At 34.3% G+C, this 21,792-nt stretch overlaps 1 protein-coding gene and 1 pseudogene across 1 annotated transcript; one reads left to right on the forward strand and one right to left on the reverse strand.

Annotated features, from left to right (window-relative positions):
* Window positions 1-14,053: 14,053 nt before the first annotated feature.
* Window positions 14,054-16,615, reverse strand: LOC140891895 (uncharacterized). The gene is made up of 3 exons (XM_073300564.1): window positions 15,961-16,615; window positions 14,927-15,046; window positions 14,054-14,290 (listed from the first exon to the last, which is right to left on the reverse strand). The coding sequence occupies exons 1-3, from the start codon at window positions 16,516-16,518 to the stop codon at window positions 14,273-14,275; spliced, it is 696 nt and encodes a 231-aa protein (XP_073156665.1). The 5' UTR covers window positions 16,519-16,615; the 3' UTR covers window positions 14,054-14,272.
* Window positions 16,616-17,777: 1,162 nt separating this feature from the next.
* LOC140891011 (F-box/LRR-repeat protein 10-like) lies at window positions 17,778-20,933 on the forward strand (annotated as a pseudogene).
* The last annotated feature ends 859 nt before the right edge of the window (window positions 20,934-21,792 follow it).

Genomic DNA, 21,792 nt, shown 5'->3' on the forward strand with positions numbered 1-21,792 from the left:
AACAATAGAAGTCTGAGATCCAACCTGTGATCCCGATCCACTAGCAGAACCCATGCGCTGAGGACAATCTCTCCATAGATGTCCCTGCTAACCGAAAATATAGCAAGCACCAGTAGCTCTCCGACATGAAGCTGCAGGATGCTTCCCTCCACAATGGCTACAAAACTCCTCCTTCTTCTTCTTTCCCAAAAGGGAACATACCTCGTGAACCACGAGATCCAGATGAAGTAGTAGGAGTAGAAGAAGACATAGGTCCAGATTGCACAACAGATTGAGCTCGAGGCTCAAAAGATCCACTAGGCTGTGCTGGCATCATCAACTGTGCTCGTCTGTTGCTGGTCTCCACAAGACGGCAACGGTTTCACTAAAGTCTCAAAAGATACCGGATCATCACAGACGACAACCTGAGAGTAGATATCTTGGTTCAAACCTTGTAGAAAGATATCATACTTCGATGCATCACTCTCATTAATATGAGGACTGAAAGGTAGCAGATCAAGAAATCGTTGCTGATATTGATCAATAGTCATTGATCCTTGCCTCAAAGTAAGCAACTCCATAGATCGTGCTTGGCGAACAGCCGGAGGAAAATACAATTTCTGGAACTCCCGACAGAAACCCCCCCAAGTCACCTGTCCTCTCTTAGTACGTGCCTGAGCAGCTTTGACATCCCACCAAAAACGTGCTCGATCCTCTAGAACGAATTCTAGAACTTTCAATTTCTGATCCTCAGTACAATCGAAAGCACGAAAAGTACTCTCGAGTTTAGACATCCAACTCCTCGCCTGTTCAGGATTCTCCGCCTCCCACCAAAGGTTTCGGTCCTACTTGCATGAACTTATTAATAGAGTAGCGACGTCTACCCTCATGATGACGATGTTGATCACCATGATGGCGATGATGACGATGATGATGACCACCTCCCGGGCCAACACTACCATGACTCTCGTCAGCCATATCCTGAAAAGAATTGCACATTAAAATCCCAAATGCGCAAGAATTACTCAAGACTAAACTAAATCTCAAGTACTAATCCCAAAATCTAAGCATGCTCTGATACCAAAAATGTAGTGACCCTGCATGGAATCACCTACTAACTGGCAACTAATAGCATGCATTAAACTTAATACAACAATATATAGAACAGAGTAAAAAAACGTGCGAAAACATTATCCATAATTTACATATCAGCTTAGTAAATAATCCAGGCTTAATACTGTAGTGATACAACCAAATCGAAAACTTAAACATTATACAGCTATATCGAATCCTGTATAATAAAATCCTCAAGGCTCCTGCTCCCTAGTCCTGCCTTGAACAACCAGCTTCGTCCATCCTGCGATCTGCCCCATGAAATAGGGTGTCCAAGATAACAACTAGGACGTGAGCGCTAACGCCCAGTACATAAACATGAGTAAACATATGTATATAATGCATGCAACATGATGACTGGTACATGGTCATCTAAAAAGTCATGCTCAGAACTGGCGCCACATGAGTGCTGCCACCGCACGGATCAACCTCTGGGTGCAACCACACTCGTCCAGTACACCAGAGTATACAGACATAAATGTCCCCACCGTCGCGGTACTCTCAGTGACAGACTATCGAGTATAGAGCTGAGCGGCTCTATAGTCAGGTATAACAAGGTATAGACTCAACGTGTATATGCACATGACATATGAGTATAGAAGACGGTAAAGCATACATCATGCCATATAATAATGCCAAATAAATGCAATATATAAACATGTATACTCGCTGGCAATCTCAGTCAATGTGTACGTACCTCTAGGCTAGTTCAAGTAAAGTAGGATCCTAGGTTCTAAGCCTATATTCAAAAGTTCACCGTATCACTACATAAATTCTATAAGCCTTAACTAAGCTAATAAGTACTCCCAAAACTTAAATAGATTCCCGAACCATACATTCGTCCGTAGTTAGCCCTTTGGAGTCGCTAGTCCCGGATGACTATAACCACACCTTGGTTATTCCAGAACCTCTATTATAACCGATAGGACCCTCAAGTGTATATCTCACACTATATAACTGTAGAAGAAAACTCGGGAATTCGTATTTCAAAATGAAATCGAACGAGCCCTATTTATAGGCAAAATTCTCGGCCAGGATCGGAACTTCCGATTTCGGGATCGGAGCTTCCGATCCAGCTCATTGCGTGCATGCAGGACACGCCAGGATCGGAACTTCCGATCCGACGATCGGAGCTTCCAATCTCACCCCCGATCAACACTTGTCAAAACTCGCGGCTGAGTCATCGGGCAAAGCTGGCAGCCGGAGATCGGAACTTCCGTTCCAGGATCGGAGCTTCCGATCTCTGTGCTTCCGATGAGCTTCCGAATTGGCTAGGATCGGAACTTCCGATCTGGGTTCGTAGCTTCCGATCCGGCCCAAACTCAAAAGCCCATATTCTCTTCCGAAGTCCAATAACACTCCGAAATTACTAACCTTTAATCATGTTTAATATATTATTATCTTAAAATGGAATCTGGGTTACTACAATCGTTGTTGGGATCCTATTTCTGGACGATTACGAATTTCAAGACATTTCACGTTTTGGGAACATACCATGTTCTCTACCTTGTCTAAATTTCACACCTCACTTTCCACATCCCATTCATTCTTTACTGACCCTTCAACCGAGTTGTTTCCTTCACCCATTACAGAACCCATAGATGAGCTCACTAACTCGAATACCACCTCAGCACCAGCATCTACAGAATCTGCTCCTCTTGATGATCCTGGACTTCACCCTCGTCGCTCCACTCGCGTAAGAGATACCCCTCATCACCTTAATGATTATCATTGTTTTTCGGCTATTGCTTCGTTACATGAACCTAGTTCTTATCGTGAAGCTAGTACTAACCCTCTTTGGCAGCAAGCAATGTCTGAGGAACTTCAGGCTTTAGAGAAAACACATTCATGGGACTTGGTGGACCTTCCTCCAGGAAAATCTCCTATCGGGTGTAAGTGGATCTATAAGATCAAAACTCGCTCCGATGGTTCTGTTGAGCGCTATAAAGCCCGATTGGTTTCTCGAGGTTATACTCAGGAATACGGTATAGATTATGAAGAAACATTTGCTCTCGTTGCTTGTTTAACCTTTGTCTGTAGTCTTTTAGCTTTAGCTGCAGCTAAGCATTGGCCCCTTCTCCAGATGGATGTTAAAAATGCTTTCCTCAATGGTGATTTGGATAAGAAAGTGTATATGCATCCTCCTCCCGGATATTCTCATCCATCTCAGAAAGTTTGTCTTTTGCGTCGAGCTTTGTATGGCCTTAAACAAGCTCCCCGAGCTTGGTTTGCAAAATTCAGCTCCACAATTACACAATTTGGTTTTACCTCAAGTTCTCATGATTCTGCTTTATTTATTCGTCGGACTGACAAGGGTATCGTACTTCTGTTACTTTATGTGGATGATATGATTATTACAGGTGATGATCCACTAGCTATTTCGGACTTGAAAAACTATCTCAGTCAACATTTTGAGATGAAAGGCTTAGGGTCCCTCAGTTATTTTCTTGGTCTTGAAGTCTCTTCTACTTCTGATGGTTATTATTTGTCTCAAGCCAAATATACTTCTGATTTGCTCTCGAGATCTGGTCTCACTGATTCAAGTACTGCTTCTACACCATTAGATTCGAATGTTAAGCTAACTCCATTTGATGAAAACACCTCTAGCAGATCCTACTCTGTATCGGCAACTTGTTGGGAGTCTAGTTTATCTCACCGTTACTCGTCCTGATATTGCCTACGTTGTACACATTGTTAGTCAGTTTATGGCTGCTCCTCAGACTGCTCATTTCACTGCAGTCCTTTGCATTCTCCGATATGTCAAAGGTACTCTTCTACATGGCCTTCACTTTTCTGCTCATTCCTCATTAATATTGAGTGGATATACCGATGCCGACTGGGCTGGTGACCCTACTGATCGTCGTTCCACCATTGGTTATTGCTTCTTCTTGGGTGACTCCCTCATTTCATGGCGGAGTAAGAAAACAAACAGTCACTTCTTCGCTCTAGTACTGAATCTGAGTATCGTGCACTGGCCGATGCTACCTCTGAATTACTTTGGCTTCGTTGGTTACTTGAAGATATGGGTGTTACACACTCCTCTGCTACCATTTTACATTGTGACAATCGCAGTGTCATTCAAATTGCTCATAATGATGTATTTCATGAACGCACCAAACATATTAAGAATGATTGTCATTTTGTTCGTCAGCATCTTCAACGTGGAACTTTACAACTTTCCTCTATTGCTTCCGTTGATCAAACAGCTGATATTCTTACTAAAGCTCATCTCCCCGGACGATTCACATTTTTACTTGGCAAACTCAAGTTGGTTTCTACTCTTCCACCTTGAGTTTGAGGGAGGGTGTTAGTATACTATTAATGTACATAGATTCTTTCGGAGTATTCTTAGCCATAGTTGCCTTATTATGTGAAATTAGGTTTATTTTCCTTTGATTCACTTTCCTATTTTAGATAGTTGGTGCTTATATAATTGTATATCCTCTGTACAAAGAATTCATTCAATAAAGAATCTCTTTATCACAAACAATCGCGATGTGCGTAGTTTGCTATGTAAAATAGTCAGTGTTGTACTTGGTTACAGCATCAGAGACAACGCAGTTCAACGAAAATAAATGAGTAAATAAATAACTCAAGAAAATAATTATGCACAAGTGAATAATACTCGTGTGAGTGCATTAACGCTAAATATCATTAGAAAATAAGTAAATCAGTTTTACAAAGTAATACTGGTGATTTTACGAAAAATCAATAAATTCTAAATTTATCAATAAGTTGATAAATCAAACTTGCATACTAAATAAATCATAGTAAAACAAAACAAATAGATGCAACTCATGTATCCTAAATTTGAGAAGACAATAAAGATATTTGAACAACACTATTCGCACAGTGTTGTCTCAGATGTCTTCAACACCAACAGCAACACGGGGATATGCAATAGCGATGATTGAAAAATTCGGCTTCAGCAACTTTCAAATTCAGGACCAGAATTCTTCTTTGGATGTTATGTGAACGTACGTATGAAGCCCTATCAAACTTAAGCGTGGGAATCCTTTTTTACAGATTAGAGTCCAAGAAAAGTTGATTTCCATAAATAGAGTTCTACAAAAATAAAAAAATATCAAATTATATATCGATAATATCATATAAAAATATATCTAAAATTTTCCAAATCAAGATATATTTAATCATTATAAATATATTTCAAATAATATTCGAATTGCACACTTAATATTTACCAAATCAAAAATTAAATAATATACAATATTCTAAGGCTCAAATATCCCAAGGAATTAGTTCCTTTCAAACACAATTTGAATCAAGACTTCAAATATTTGAACATGTTCGCAAACCATTCATGGATAAAAGAATTCGAAATTTATTAATTATTTCAATAAATAATTAGTATATTATATTTGTAACGTATTTATTTTATTAAAAAAAACCGTGAATGTGCGATTCACACGCAGACTATTAATTAGACAAAATAAATTTATTTCATGTTTAATCAATTTTATCATAATATTATTATATTTATTTATTTTATGAACTCGTAAAATGATATGGTTTTCCGATGTCGCTCTCAACCTCCATGCATACACATCTGAATCAAAAGGAATAGTACACTGTATATCGCTGCACCACAGAAGAAAAGACGAGATTCAAGACGAGAAAGTATATTTTAAGTTTATTTTTTAAATTTTCATTTTATATATTTTAAGTTTATTTTTTAAATTTTCATTTTATTTAACTTTTAAGTATTTTTTTTATACAGTGGATTAATATTTGAATAAATTTTATTGCAATCAAATTAATTTGATGAGATCAATATAGGTTTGCATTTTTAATGAATATGGGAATTTTGTGAGCCATATTTAAAATATACCTTATCCAATCACATAAAATGCTTATCTAACACCCCGTGCTTAATAATAAAGCGTTATTTATTTAATAACTTTTTTAATTGTTGAATTTCACGCAATCACAGTACTTTGATTATTGGTTTCCATTTATGTACTACGTATTATATATTGTCAAGTTAACATAAACAAACAATTAAATAACATCAAAGTACGTCTTTTATACTTATAAATTGTGATGGTAAATATAAATTATAAAGTATTTAAATATATATAAGTAAATAACATATTTCCTTTATTTAATCATTTAATTGGAAAATTACATATTATATAGTAAATTAATTTCGAGGTGGGGAGGGAGTCAAATTTCAAATTCCAGAGGCTCTGTTACAAAATTTAATGCAAACGCAATCATTTTGATCAGACGCCGACACACACATAATATACGTGTAACTTTATTTTCCGCACAACGCACACACAGTTTTATTTTTTTATTTATTTATTTTTATTATATTATATTATATGAATTTATACAGTCGCGGTATTTAATTCAAATATTTTATTTATCTTTCCCATATATAAAAAATCTTTTCTTAGACAATCTTTTATTTTATCAAAATTATTCTCTCTTTTCTTTTCTTTTTTTTTTTCAGTTTCAATATTTTAAATCACATTTTAGTCTCTCGATAATTTTTATAATTGCAAATTAGTTCCTCAATAAGTTTTATATCACATGAATAAAAAAATAATGTATAAGCACACATCGCGTGCACCAATAAACTAGTATAATATAATATCTTTTTTCCCCGTTCGTAAAAGGTCGTGAATATGTGATACGAATAGGATTTAGCTAGGTGAAGCACAATCGTGTTCTTTTCAAAAAGATATGCTTTAAATAATAGATTTGAGCTAAAATTCAATTTCTTCAGATGTTGATATACATATTGGCATCATTCTTATTTATTGTATTTGACACTAACATACCTTATCAAATGCAAAGTTAATATCACGCATGGAAAGTAAACCTCAAACTCGCTAATTTCATATTTCATATTTTGGGTGTGATTTTTTGTTGGAATCAAACTTGTATTTGAATTTTATATCTCTCATTAAAATTATAAATGTTAATGTGAATATAGTGAAACATTCAATAAATTCAGTAATTTGTAGTGTTTTAAAGTACATGAAAAGTCGAAAACGCAGCTTAAAATATCATTTATATAATAATAACATGAAAAGTCGAAAACGCAGCTTAAAATATCATTTATATAATAATAATAATTATTATTATTATTATTATTATTATTATTATTATAAAATAACCAAGTTTTTATATTATATAAAAAACTATAATTTTGATATTTTATGTTTGTCGCTGTAATTTTTGTAGTCTATATTTTGGTTGAGTAGATGATGCTAGCATGAGTGTAGTGTCCTTGGGCACCGTTTGGTTTGAGGTATGATATAAGTAATATATAGATAAGTAGTATAATGTAATAAAAATAAATAATAAATGATAGTTAAAATTGTATTGGATTTGATTGATAGATTATGGTTTATTTGATTTGATTGATTAAATTTTATATAAAAATGTTAAATGACTATTTTGTCCTTTTAACAATAAATAAAATAAAAATTATATTATTTATAAGGGGTAATATAGTAATTTGAATTCAATGATTTGATTGATGTGAGATAAATAATTAATGATTTGATTGATGTAAAATAAATAGTTAATATATAGATAAATAATATGATGAAAAGAACGTGGAATGAGATGATATGAATTATACATATATTAGTAAAACCGTTAACAGAACGATGTCTTACACTACATCCAAGTGTTCAATTTTCATTTGAACATGTGGAGACCGTTTATTTTCATGTACCCCATATGTCTAAATCAAATTTGAACCTTGGATATAGCATCTGGGTACTATATTTCAGTTTAGTTTTGCATGTTTCGATTTTTAAAAATTTTAATTTTTTTATTCGAAAATGCTTACATGGCCATATACACATTAATTTTAAATCAACATTATATTAATATCACATCAACGCCGCATAAAAAAAATTAAAATTATCAAAAAAAAAAATAACGTACTAAAATTAAAATAAAAACATATAAAAAATCAACGTGAACAAAATGACAAACAAATAAGATTAAAAAAAACAATTTTCACTATATTGTGAACAGTATTTTTCTAATTGGTATTTAATATTATTTATGAAACCTTGCATTTTAGATTTCACGTCAAATATCGTGCGACTACCATTAATGACTGAATCTGCTACTAGTCTACTACTCATTACGTTACATTGTATTTGTTTGTGTTCATTCATTATGACCATTATTATTATTTAAATGAGCATCCCTTATCACATCGCCCAGCTACTTGCTATTACGTTTTTATTTATAATAATAATAATAATCATGATGATTTACACATCATATCATATCATAATAAATACAGCAGACTTATTAGAACTCTTTATACCTACAATAGGCATAATCATAAATAAAAATAGTCATTCTTATATATATTAATAGGTATTCATTTAATTTACATGCCATAATTGAATCAGATGCGTCCGACTTTTAATTCCAAATTGTCACTTACCATATTCCGGAATTTGTTCATGTTGTCGTATAGGTATTTGTCCCAAGTAATTAAGACAAAAGGCCTCGTTTGGTTTCAAAATATGACAAAAAATATGTTTTTTTAAAAAGTATTTTTCAGTTAATAAGGTGTTTGATTGACCAAAAAAATACTTAAATAAGCACTTTTTTAAGTCAAAATTGGAGCTTTTTTAAAAGCGAAAAATTATACCTTTTAAAAGCAAATATTTTAAAAAATCTCTACAAAATCCAAACAGGCTCAAAGTAGATTTGTCAAGGGTCGGTATGCTAATTTGGGATTATTTTATGCTACACCTGGAGTACTTCTCCTCTCATGATGTGGTCAAATATCAACCATTGGATCATCAAGACATATGTCAATTTCCATAAAAATATATGAATCCCACGTGATCTCATGATAATGAAATAGGGGAAAAACACTCCTGATATAGCATAGACTAACCCGCTAATTTGGGAGTATATATCTTAACTTACATACTAATTTTCTTATTAGAATTGTTTTAATACTTGCAATTATAAAAAATTCCATATATATAATTTCAAAAAAAAAACTTCCATATATATGGTATGTAAAGAAAGTATAATTTACCATGCTTAAAAAGTAGTAATTAAATAAAAATATACACATTTAATGTGGATATTGTTTAGGGGGTGAATTTGGTGGCATTAAACAAGTGAATTAAATTAAATTAAATTTATGAAAAGAAAGAAGAGAGGTGACAGAAGGTACGAAAAATCATTGCAGTTCAGTTCAGGGACCTTTCATTGATTTTTCTCTAACGCCGCCAGCCGTGTTTTGTGGCCGTTACAACTCCTCCCTGTCTTTTAATTTATTGCATAAAATGGCAAAAGACGTCGCCAGAAAGGATCGAATTGTGACAAATGATTATAAATTTGATTCTTTCCCACAATTTATTCTCGGATTAGCTCTCGTCAGAGATATTTAAGTGAGATATTTAAGTGACGTTCAAGAGAATTTTTAGAAAATATTTATAAAATTTTTTAATAAAATTTTGAAATTTAGAAAATTTTTGATAAAAAACTGACAATGATATGCGCTTGGATGTTGATGCTGTGTTTAATATTGATTTAAATCGGTTTGCGATTGGTGGGATCGTTCGGGATCATGCTGGCAAGATTGTTGTTGCTTTTGGGAGGACCATTGTCAGTCCTCCTTCTATTGTTTATCCAAAATTGGTGGCAATTCGGGAGGGTATCAAGGAGGTGCAGGATCGAGGATTAACCATTCAAATTATTTCTTTCGATTTTCTCTTTGTGGTGTAAGCAATCATTTGTCCGAAGATAGATCGGATGAGCAATAGTGCTATTGCAAATGATATTAGATTCCTTTTGAATCGCTTTTATAATGCGACGTTAATGCGCGTGCGTCGTTCGGCTAATGAGGTCACTCATGCTATTGTTCATTTTGTTTCTACCTCCCAAAGTTCTTTCACATGAGATAATGAGAATTTTTCTTTTTGGTTGGGTGATCTTGTAACTGTAACGTGCATAAAAAGTTTTACGAAAAGATGCAACACTACAAACAGTGACCGGTCTCCATACGAACACGCCAAAAACTACTACTAAAATAGCAAACCTGAATAGACAACTTAAAATCTTAAAAAGGTAAAAGAAAAACGAGTTTCAATACAATAAACTTAGTGCGAAAAAATAATTTATAAAACATTCATGAAAACCAATGCAAAGTACAAACTATCAGATGAAATAATCAACTAAAAAGATCATAACTTAAAATCATTGAAATTTATCGATACGAAACCGTCATTGAAAACACTAAAACCTAATTTTTCTTTAACACTGACCTTTACGGTCGTGCAACGAATAATTTAATAACAAAAGAGTAATAAACATATAAAAAAAACTCCTTGCTTTAAAACATTTGAGCTTCGAAACGATTGTGTCATGCAATACATTCGCCTATAGAACTCTTCAATCTTTCCACCGCAACTTTTAAGCATCTCATATCTAACTGCATCAATCAAGTATAGTGAGTTTAAAGACTCAACAAGAATCCTAACTTACATAGCTACTACAAATTTAAAAATCATCATGCTTTGAACATACAACATTTGAACATAAACATCATACAGTGAATGAAATAAAAGTAAACTTAACTAAACATAACATAAAATTGTCTTATAGTTGGGATGAAATATGTGCATTTGTGGTAACCGTCGTATAAGCCGTGTTTGGAATGGTCATCCCCGGAGCTCATTCCAGAGAACCAGTTCCTCTATCTCTTGAGTCGTGTTTGGAAAGACCATCCTCGAAGCTCATCTCAAGGAGCCTTTAACACATTATCTTGAGCCGTGTTTGGATATGCCCTTCCGGAGCTCATCCCGAAAGTCTAAATCCTGCCATTTTCGTTTCGTTTTGCCAGCACAAAGTCACATTGACGCCAAAATATTTTCATTCATGCATCATATCATCATCATAACTTCGTCATTCGTTCTCATCGTAACATCGTCGTCATAAAATTTTAAACTTGATCATGCTTTCTCATCGTAACTTTCTCATAACTTCATTGTATCAATAATAAAACATTTGTATCATAAAAAATTTTCTCTCTCATAAATCATACTTAAAAATATCTTAAAAATATCATGTCATCATGCAACATGAAAATAAATTGAACTTGAAGCTAACATGTCACGCTCTACAAAATCCTTTCATGCTTGTAAATTATGCGTGCTTAATTAAATAAAAATAAGAACGTCATCGTTACATTCATAACATTTCATGCTTTCATAGTGAAAATAAATTTCATTAAAAATACTAGCATGCAATACATATCCACATAAGTAGTTTTTTCTGTTCTTGACATTAAAACTTGAAACTCTTTGCACAAGAACTCTTAAAAATACTTTAAAAACCTTAAAATATCATAAAAGTTCCCTTAGTACGTTCAAAAATGATCTTAAAAAAATCAACGTTGCCATCACGCAGCTGCATTGCTGCCTCCTAGCAGCGCTATGCATCTTCGTAGTTGCAGCGATGTAGCGCTTTTGCTACGAATCTGCACTCGTGCTGCTTTAAATCTTGATCCTCTATGCTTCAAATCCACACATACATCTCAATACTTAAAAGTTTGATCAAACACGTCAAAACCTCAAAGATTTGAAAGAAAGAAAATCAAATCACCACAACTTTCGTAGTTGCATCGAAAGTACTTTTAGCTTAAAACTTTAAATATCATTAAACAGTTTGAATTAAAATCCGCATAATGGCCTTATATCTCTTTAAAATCCTTAACTCTCGTTCATAGGCTAGTCTCAATTTCTTTCGTCACCTTAATTAAATTCATCTTGAAACACGTTGAAACCAACTTGAAACTATTAAACATCAGATAAATTACATAATATTAAATAATTTAACACAAAATTAAACACGATTTTATTATCTCAAAAACTCACATTTGAAATATAAATCTCATGCACTTACGAAATCTTTTAAACATATTTTTAAATAATTAATTAAATAAAATAAACTCATTTAATTTAAACAAAATCTTTAAAATCACGATTAAATGAAATAAACTCATTTAAAATTTATTTAAATTCTCAATAATACTCGTGAATGAATTTATGAATTTTTCGGGTATTATAGTTGATGTCTTTGGGTGTCATTTCACTAATCAGCCACCTTGACCTCTAATTACTGTTTAGGCAGCTAAAATTCGTTTAAGTGACCGTCTAGATTAATATATATTATATATTTTTATTTTTAAATTTTTGTACTTTTAATAATTGGTTTGAAATATTTTTCGATCAGTTTGTATTAGATAATGATTAAAATATACGATGAATTTTGAGTTTGTTTCGATAAATATCGATTGTTGAAAAAATATTAAAATGAACAAGAAGAATTATATATTTATGCTGAAAGACAAAAAAATATCTAGAGCGAGTTATATATTTAGGCTAAAAACTATTTAAACAAATTATATATTTAGGCTAAAAAAATCGCATCAACCACGCTTAAACGTTCACCTAAGTGTCTAGGCACTAGACGGTGAATGATCGCTTACCTACCACATAGTGTTTTTAGAGCATTTACTTTTTCATTGATGATCTAAATAAAAAACTTGTCACACAAAATTAACCCGTGAAACCGTATTAAAAGAGTTCCGGGTTTTTATGTAATATGAAAATTGTTTTTTTTTAAAGAAAAAATGAGAGTGGAAAGGTTTTGTTTTAACAGGAACTCGAATCTGTCTTTGCCCTGTTTAGAAATAGTTATGTTACTATTTAGCAAGTATGATGACACTGAAAATGGGATATGGATAGAAGATTGCATTTTCCATCCTCTCATTTGTTTTAGCATATTTCTATTTCTTTTAGTGCTCCATTGCAAGCATCTTTCTTTTCAGCCGCTATTTTTTTCCCCGTTGCATGAAGTTTTTCTATTTCGAGCCCCTCGATCGGGAATTCTGTCTCAGCCTCAAAGTGAACGTGTTTTGTATGTTTAAGTTCCCTATTGGTCCTTATATATTTGTGTGTGTAAAGTTATCATATGTTTATGGAGTAAAAATTATTTTGGTACATGAACTATTGATAAAATGTCAAATTGGCACATGAATTATTGAAAATGGTTTAATTGGTATATGTCCAAACTCAAAATTCAATTTTACCATTTACTTAAATTACTTTTAAATTGAATATTGTTATTAAATTGATTAATTGAACTACAAACATATTTTTATCTTTTAAATTATTATATTAATTACAATTGTAAATATAAATTCATATTTACTAATTACTATACTATAAATAAATATTATATATCATTATACGAAAAAGTATTCAACGTAAAATTTATAGATTATAAATGAAAGATACACACATATATATAATTTTTAATTTAATTAATATAAAGAATAATATTATAACATTGATAAACAAAAAATATATATATATTTTATTATATATTTTTAATATATATTATTTTTAATGTATAATTTATCAATTGTTATATATATGTGTATGCGCATGTTTGTATTAATAAATATTTACAATGTTTCGTATAATGAGTATGATCTCTTTTCTATAATATAAAATTTAAATAAATATAAATTTATGTTTATAATTTTATTAATAAAATAATTTTTAAAAATAAATTGTGTATCTATTTTAATTTATAAAAATATTAGACTTTAAAATAATGTAAAGATTTTAAAATAATGTAGGTGAAGGATAAAATTAACTTTATAAGTTGATTATGTACCAATTAAACCATTTTCAATAGTTCATGTACCAATTTGACATTTTACCAATAGTTCGTTTTCAATAGTTCATGTACCAATTTGACATTTTACCAATAGTTCGTGTATCAAAATGAATTTTACTCTATATTTATGTCACATATTGCAAAATTTATTGACAATATATCCATAACATATTCCAGAAAATTAAATAAATAAATCGCCAGATCGGATGTTGATCATTCAGTCAGCATGCGGAAAGTAAAATCCAAGATATAAGGTCTAATGGAGAGGCACCAATATGTTCAACCACCATTGGGATTATATCCAAATACAAATAGTAGACATTTTTTCTCGAGTTACATAGGATGTGTTTCTTATTTGAACTTACCAAAGCCAAGCTAAACTGCACATTGCACACTGAGGCTGAGTGTGAACTTTAGCCGAATGAAGCATATTACGCAAGTCTCAAAAAACTTGCGTGCTTCTCTGTAATCAATCCCGTTCGGCAATCTATACATTCAAATTGAAGATATATCATATCTAGTTGGAAGCACATCCCAAAATATGAATTATAACCAAATGCAACTGGAAGACTCTACCTCCAGTTAAAAAGTATATCAAGCTTGAAAAAAATTGTAATGTAGAAGAGAACAATAAACTCAAAACAGCCATTTTATGGAATTGCATTTCATGCTCATTACTAGTAGTAAGTGTTTGTCGAACCAGGTTTTTCCCCCAATTACTCGGTATCTGTTCAGTCACCTCTTCAGTGCAATCAGAGTGTACAGGACATCATTTAGGTTAGATACCATTCACGAACATATGGTTCAGACACCTCTTGTTATAGGTTACCAAAAATCCAGTCAGCATGCATAAATTAGAGTGAAAGACACAGCAAACCCAGACTAGTGAAATGCAGGTTTCGGTTTTGATTTGCTAATTGTCTCATTTGTAGCAGACACGTTTTTCCATCAAATTTTATCCTTGATGATGAGTATGTAACCTCTCAAACTCATCTCAAGATTTATCATTGAATAAGAACATTGATCTAATTGCTATTTGCTTAAAAAATTGTTTCCTAGTATGATGTTTGCTTGTTGCTTAGAAGTCAAAGGGGAGATCTCAATTCAATAAACCATCTTTCACCTGGTTAAGGGGGTTGTCTGGAGATTTTTTCCATAGTTTCCAGATCATGTCCTTGTATTGAGTGTGTGTAAGGCCCGGTTTCTCTTCCTTCAAACTTGGAAGCTCAGCTTCTTCAAAAGCCTAAAAGCAAAAAAATTCACAAAAGAATTAAGCATGTATAAACAAGTAAATATGAAACGTCAAACGATGAGCACAGATATTATTACAAACAAATTATAAACAAATGAAAGAAATCGGCGAAAAAGAAAATCAGGAATTGTTTGTGGAGTTCAATATAAATGAGTTCAACAAAAGTAAAAAATAAGCCTCTGCAAAATAAAACTTTCCCCTCACAAATTTCCCCATAGCATCTACCAACTGAAGAAAGATTAAAAAAGGAAAAAAAAAATGGAAAAACTTCCACGTAAGAATGACAATGTAGGCAATAGAACAGAAAAGGAAGTTTTGACTTGGGGAAGGAATATCATATTCTCAAATCAGTTCAAACTAAATAAGTTGGTTTATATACGTCTCACATGATCTCCCATGAATCAGAAATCTGGAAATTTTCACAAGACAGTAGTTTGAAATATGATATGTATGCAAGCTCCCCATTTGCTAGTGCACAATACCTTGTACGATCGGCCAATACTCAACCAATCCCAACTTGTACATCTTGGACATTAATGCTAAATCTGGGCCTACCCAAAAAAGGGGTTGAATTATATAATCAACTCTATCTTTTGGGAAAATTTGATTCTAACAACTCACTGACCGAAAGAACAAGCCTGAACTGCTATTATAATGCGGTGCCTTGTCCGCAGGAAAACTAATCAAGTTCAATTTGAAAATTAAAGTAATACAGTTCCACGATAAAAAGTAGTCTCCTGAAACAATTCAAAATGAAGTAATAGGTAGAGAGACACTTATCCAGCCCATCTGATTGGCTTCAGCATAGAAAATCAATAGCTATTACACTATATATTACCTCACATCAAGCAATTAAACAACCGAACAATCTTTAATCGAAATCAACGAAAACTTTAAAAGAGTACCTTAAAAGAAGCTTTGAGCCTCTTCTCAGGATGCTTATCCACAGGTAAGCTTTCCGCCACAGCCATCTGGGCAATCGCATCCTCCACAGTCCTAGCCTCTATGATTGTATCATCACGATTGGTGTTAGCAACAAGCAGCATCCTCTCGTACTCCTCCTCATCGGTTAAGCGGCTTTGCTTTTTCTTTTCCTCCTCCGCACGCCGCTGGATAGCCGCCTGCTCCTCTTCCCTACGCTGCCTCAACTCCAACTCCGTCACTTTCGGGACGGGGATGGAAACACGGTTCGCCTTCTTATCCGGCTTCCTCAGGCTTTTGTCGAGTTCCTTCTCCTCCTGCTCGGCCAATCGGCGCGCCTCCGCTTTCTTAGCGACTGCCTCGGCTTTCTTCTCGGATTCCTCTTCACGCTTCTTAGCGGCTCGCGACTTGGCTCCCTCGGCTTCACGCCAGTACTGATCTTCTTTCTCACGTGATTCACGATCTTTCCGTTCGGATTCGATTGCGGTTTTTCGAGCCCTGGACGCCTCTGATTTGCTGTTAATCCCCAATTTCTTCGGCATTTTCCCCCCACTTTGCTTCGATCAAATCTTAGCTCGTGAAAATTCTGCTTTCGAGAAGATCAAATCAAATGGGGTGTTCGTGAAATTGGCTTGCCATTTATTATGTGCGGACCGATAATAAAATGGACGCGTAGTTGAGAGAACAAAAATCGGATAAATGGGCCAGAAATCCTTACCCGGATTTCGTATAACTGTTAACTATGGCCCAATATAAGTCATTTATTTTATAGGCCCAACTCATAGTTAATTTTATTTTATTATTGGTTTTTTAGGAAGACACATTCATCATGTTTTACGGCAGTAAAACATTAATTCTCAACTGAATTGCAATCGACAAAATCGGATGCTTCGATGCAGTCCTCTTGCAGGCGTACTGTCTGTAAATGATTCAATGGCCCAAAGTCGCCTATAAAAAAATATGATTCCTTGGATTATCTTTGCAGACTGCCTGCAGGGGCAACATCGAAATTTTAGGTAAAATTTAAGTTCTTTGACATTAACATTATTAGTTCTACACGAACAATGTCAGATGAATGCATCACGTACTTGTGAGCAAGCGGATCTAACTCCCTCCATCAAATGAGATTCTAAAGTGAAGAGACCATATTCAACGATGTTTAATTGCATATACACTGTGGTTGGTTAATGAAGTTATCCCAATAAATTGTATGGAGCAATCTTTATGAGTTCCCATCCATCGGATGTTGTCATATAAACAAATAAACATTTACATATAATTTTTAGGAAAAAAAATTTCAATTCTACATCTCAAATATATGTGATGACCTATCATCATTTATCATCCTACAAAATCTAATGCACATTCATATATGGATGTGTATATACGTCAAAGTATGAGAATCGATAATTTTTCATGAGATCTGATAGATATGGTTCCAAAAATAATTCATCAAACGTCATTTAAACAAATACAATGTGATAAAAGAAAATGTATGATCTTGAATGTAAGACGTTTCTGTGTCTAATTGTATCGATTGAGAAAAAAAACTTTGTGGTTTTAATAGATTTATCGTGATGTGATAATATTAACTATGGATGATGTTGTATTTACTGAATTTCCATACATCTTACCCAGAAATGGATATGATGTGATTATTTAATTCATACATGCACTATAAAATAATATTAAAATCTAATATATATTTTTTCATGTATCGATTTTTTTTAAAAAAAGAAACTTGATAAAATTAAAATAACTAAGTGTGACTTCAAAAACAGCGATGACCATCGTCGTCCACTTCAACTATCCACTGTCCCCGTGGAAAAGCAAACGTGGGGGTAAGAGTCCGTGAGAAAAAAAGGGGGAATGGCGAGCCCGACCCAGGATCCGGAATCGATGAATCCGGGTCTGGAACAACTGCCCTTTGCCCTTCTCGCCACCATCATGACGAAGCTCGACGTTCCATCGATCCAATCGCTCGCCTCCACTTGCAACACCTTCCGCTCATGCGCCGCGCACATCCTGTCTTTCCTCCCCTGCTTCCACCTCCTCGTAATCCCATCGGATTTTGATTGCTTTCAAAGATTAAAGAATGGTTTTTTATTTTTATTTTTTGGGTTGGTGTCTGAATATATACAATTTTTTTTGGTAACGATGTTTCAGGACATTGCTCCGTCGATGGATTTACTCAGCCCATTGCTGCGTCTGAACAATCCGTACTTGAGGAGCCTGAAGGTGAACTGCACGCGCCTCGATGATTCTTCCCTGGACTTCTTGGTTCGCCCTTCTCTGCAGGAGCTGTGCCTCCGTAATTGCGCCGATTTCAGTGGAAAGCTTCTTTCTGAGGTCGGCCGGCATTGCAAAGACCTGAGGTTCGTATTTGAACTCACCAGTTTTCTTTGTCCACGGTGATCCATCGAGTTCTTCGTTCTTGGTTTGGTGGTATGCATTATTGGTTGTGGAGAGAATTTTATTGTTAGAAGCGTAAATCTGAATTTGTTATCAAGATTTGTCCCATCTTTTGTGGGAGCTTTAATGATTCGTGGTTTGATGCATAGTGTTGGGTTTGAAGTAGGTTTGGTTTGTTAGCATTATTGTCTTAATTTGTGTTGCAGGTTTCTGTATTTGAGTTCTGTGGCAGAGAAAAGGGGTCGATCAGTTGATGTATCACATCTGGAGGAATTGCTGAGTGGTTGCACTCAATTGGAAGTAAAAGTTCACTTCATGAGTTATTAGAATAAATATTTGCATTTAATGTGGAATATTCTTATTCATATTATTGAAGGCATGAGGATGCTCTTCGTTTAAAGTTGGGTTTGCTGTATGAATATTAAGCATTTGAAGCGGGGTAGGATAAGTAAGTCATACATGTTTGAAGTTTCGGGTGATTTCGGAAATAAGTAGTGAGAAAGGTGTCATTTATTGACTGATCACACTTCAAAGGGCCTTGAGTATTTACTGTACTTTTGTTTCTTAATTTGGCAGATAAAACCTATCACAGCTTGAGCTTCTGTGCTTTTAGTTTCTGAATTTGGCCGATGATGTTAATATTTCAAATAATTATCATTGAGGCAGAAATTAGAGTCTGAAATTCGGTTTTTTATTTAGTTGCAAATTTGTTGGAGCGTTTAAATTTGGGATCAGAATGTAGTAGTTATAGTTGGGATTTATTTGCCAAATTTAACAATAAGGTGAGAGACATGGCTTGTCAATTGTTCCTAGTTTAAGCTGATTCACTTAGTTTGTATAAATAATGTTGTTATGTGTATGATAATAAGCAGGAACTAATCCAAATTTTTAATTATTCTCTGTAGGCTCTTATCTTGATGTTTGATGTCTCTATATTTCTGCGACATAATTTTGCTCGTGTCTGGATCCTAGCCTCTGAAAAGCTCATTTCGCTTGAAATCGGGTACATTTCTTCAGTAATGGTGACAGAACTTCTCAGCCCTACTGTAGGCCTCCATCAATCAGCTAACCAAATTCACACCCCTCCATATTGCCAAATGTACAGAAACTATGTCTTTCCGTGGATTATATAACCGACACCATGATCAACACAATATCTAGATATCTTACTTCATTGACCTGTCTAGATCTTCGAGATTCGCCTATAATGGAACCAAGAATGGCTTTTGACCTTACAAATTCTGGCCTTCAACAAATTAATGCACGTGGAAGGTTGAAGCACCTTTCTTTGGTAAGAAGCCAGGAGATTGCTCCTACGTACTTCAAGCGAGTCAATGATCTCGGTATCCTTCTCATGGCTGACAAATGCTCGGCCATGGAAAGTATCTGTCTGGGTGGGTTCTGCCAGGTGACTGATTCAGGATATAAGACAATTTTACACTCATGCTCCAAGTTATACAAACTCAAGGTTTTTCATGGGACCCATCTGACCGACCTGGTTTTTCATGATATAAGGGCAACATCCCTTTCACTGAAGCATGTTAGCCTAAGGTGGTGTAATCTCATAACAAATTTGGCTGTTACATGTTTGACTACTAATAAAGATCTCTGTGTGCTTGATATGAGAGATTGTAGAAACCTCGGAGATGAATCCCTTCGAGCTATCAATGAACTTCCTAAGTTGAAAACACTTATGCTGGATGGCTGTAACATTAGTGACGTGGGAATATCCCACCTAAGCAGGGGGGGTGAATAGTCTCGTCTCGTTGTCTGTAAGAGGGTGTAAGAAACTTACAGACAGATGTGTTTCTTACCTATTTGACGGCAGTTCGAACCAGGAACTAAGAGAATTGGACCTTTCCAATCTTCCTAATCTGTCTGATACTGCTGTACTTATCCTGGCAAGATCTCGAATTCCAATTTCCCAACTACGAATGAGACAATGCCCCCTCATTGGAGATACTTCTGTCATTGCGTTAGCCTCTATGAAAGTTGACGAAAACGTGTGGCGTGGGAGTACCTTGAAGCTATTGGATCTCTATAACTGTGGGGGGATCACTCAACTCTCTTTTCGTTGGTTAAAGAAACCATATTTTCCAAGATTAAGATGGTTGGGTGTGACTGGCTCTGTGAACAGGGATATGGTGGATGCTCTAGCAAGAAGTAGACCGTATCTGACCATTTCTTGTCGTGGGGAGGAGCTAGGTGCGGACCAATGGGATGACTTGGACGATACATATTTGCAAGACAGTGAAGAAGTTGATGAACTAGAGCAGTGGCTTCTGGGAGGAGAGAACATGAGCGATGATGAGATGGAAGATGACGAGTTATTCGAGTGAGATTGGTGTAGCAACTCTTGAGCGCTCATGTCAAGTGTGTTTGATGTTTCCTATATCTGTTCTGTACATAATTATGTAAAAGCTATGATCTTGACTCGATTAAATTTGGTCGAGCCGTGTGGTATGATATGTAATTGCAATCAGAATTTATGGTGTTTAAGCGTGTCTGACTCTGTTAAGAGAAATTGCTTGTATTGTTTGATTTACTGAAAGGGTTGTTTGTGCGTGATTTGTTGTATTTGTTGTGAAAAAGTAAAAATTTACGGTAAAAAGTAAAAACTCAAAAACTCAAAATTTATCAAATTCTACACTTTATAAAATTTTTCTCTCTTCACAATTGTGTTTTTCTACACAAATGGAGAGACCTATTTATAGATCTCAATTGGAGATTAGTCAAAAATTAATACATCATTAATTACATCATCACACACTAATTTCAATATTTTACAACTCAATTTTCAACTTTCAACCTTCAACATTCAACAATAAATAATAATATATATTTATATATATTTTCAACACTCCCCCTTGTGATGATGATCATGATAGAATGACTATCTCCATTACGTGTTGTATACTGCCTCGTTAAAAACCTTACTAGGAAAAACCCATTGGGACAAAAACCATAGTAAGGAAAAAAGAGTGCAGCCACGTAAACTCCCCCTGATGTCAACATGAATGATTCTTCACATATTTCGTAGATTGCGCATCCCAATATTATAAATGTGTTTTCTGAATATCGCCGTGGGAAGTGCCTTTGTGAAGAGATCGGATGAGTTCTCACTTGATTGAATGTAACAGATATCAATATCTTTATTCTTCTCCAGCTCTTGAGTGTATGCAAAGAATTTAGGAGGAATATGTTTAGTTCTGTCACTTTTGATGTATCCTTCTTTCATTTGGGCAACACATGCGGCATTATCTTCATACAGTGTGATTGGATTCTTGTCCACTGATAATCCGCAAGAAGTTTGGATATGCCGAGTCATTGATTTAAGCCAGACACATTCACGGCTTGCTTCATGTAGTGCAATAATCTCGGCATGATTTGATGAAGTTGTAACA

The sequence above is a fragment of the Henckelia pumila genome, chromosome 3, assembly GCF_033568475.1.
Source record: "Henckelia pumila isolate YLH828 chromosome 3, ASM3356847v2, whole genome shotgun sequence".
In the NCBI taxonomy this organism is placed as follows: domain Eukaryota; kingdom Viridiplantae; phylum Streptophyta; class Magnoliopsida; order Lamiales; family Gesneriaceae; genus Henckelia; species Henckelia pumila.

Bases quoted from the DNA above. Each gene is read 5' to 3' on its own strand.
- LOC140891895 (XM_073300564.1), bottom strand. From the start codon at position 16,518: ATGCCGAAGAAATTGGGGATTAACAGCAAATCAGAGGCGTCCAGGGCT. The intron at 15,047-15,960 runs GTACTCTTTTAA...TTTTGCTTTTAG, and splicing joins GGCTCAAAGCTTCTTTTAAG to GCTTTTGAAGAAGCTGAGCT.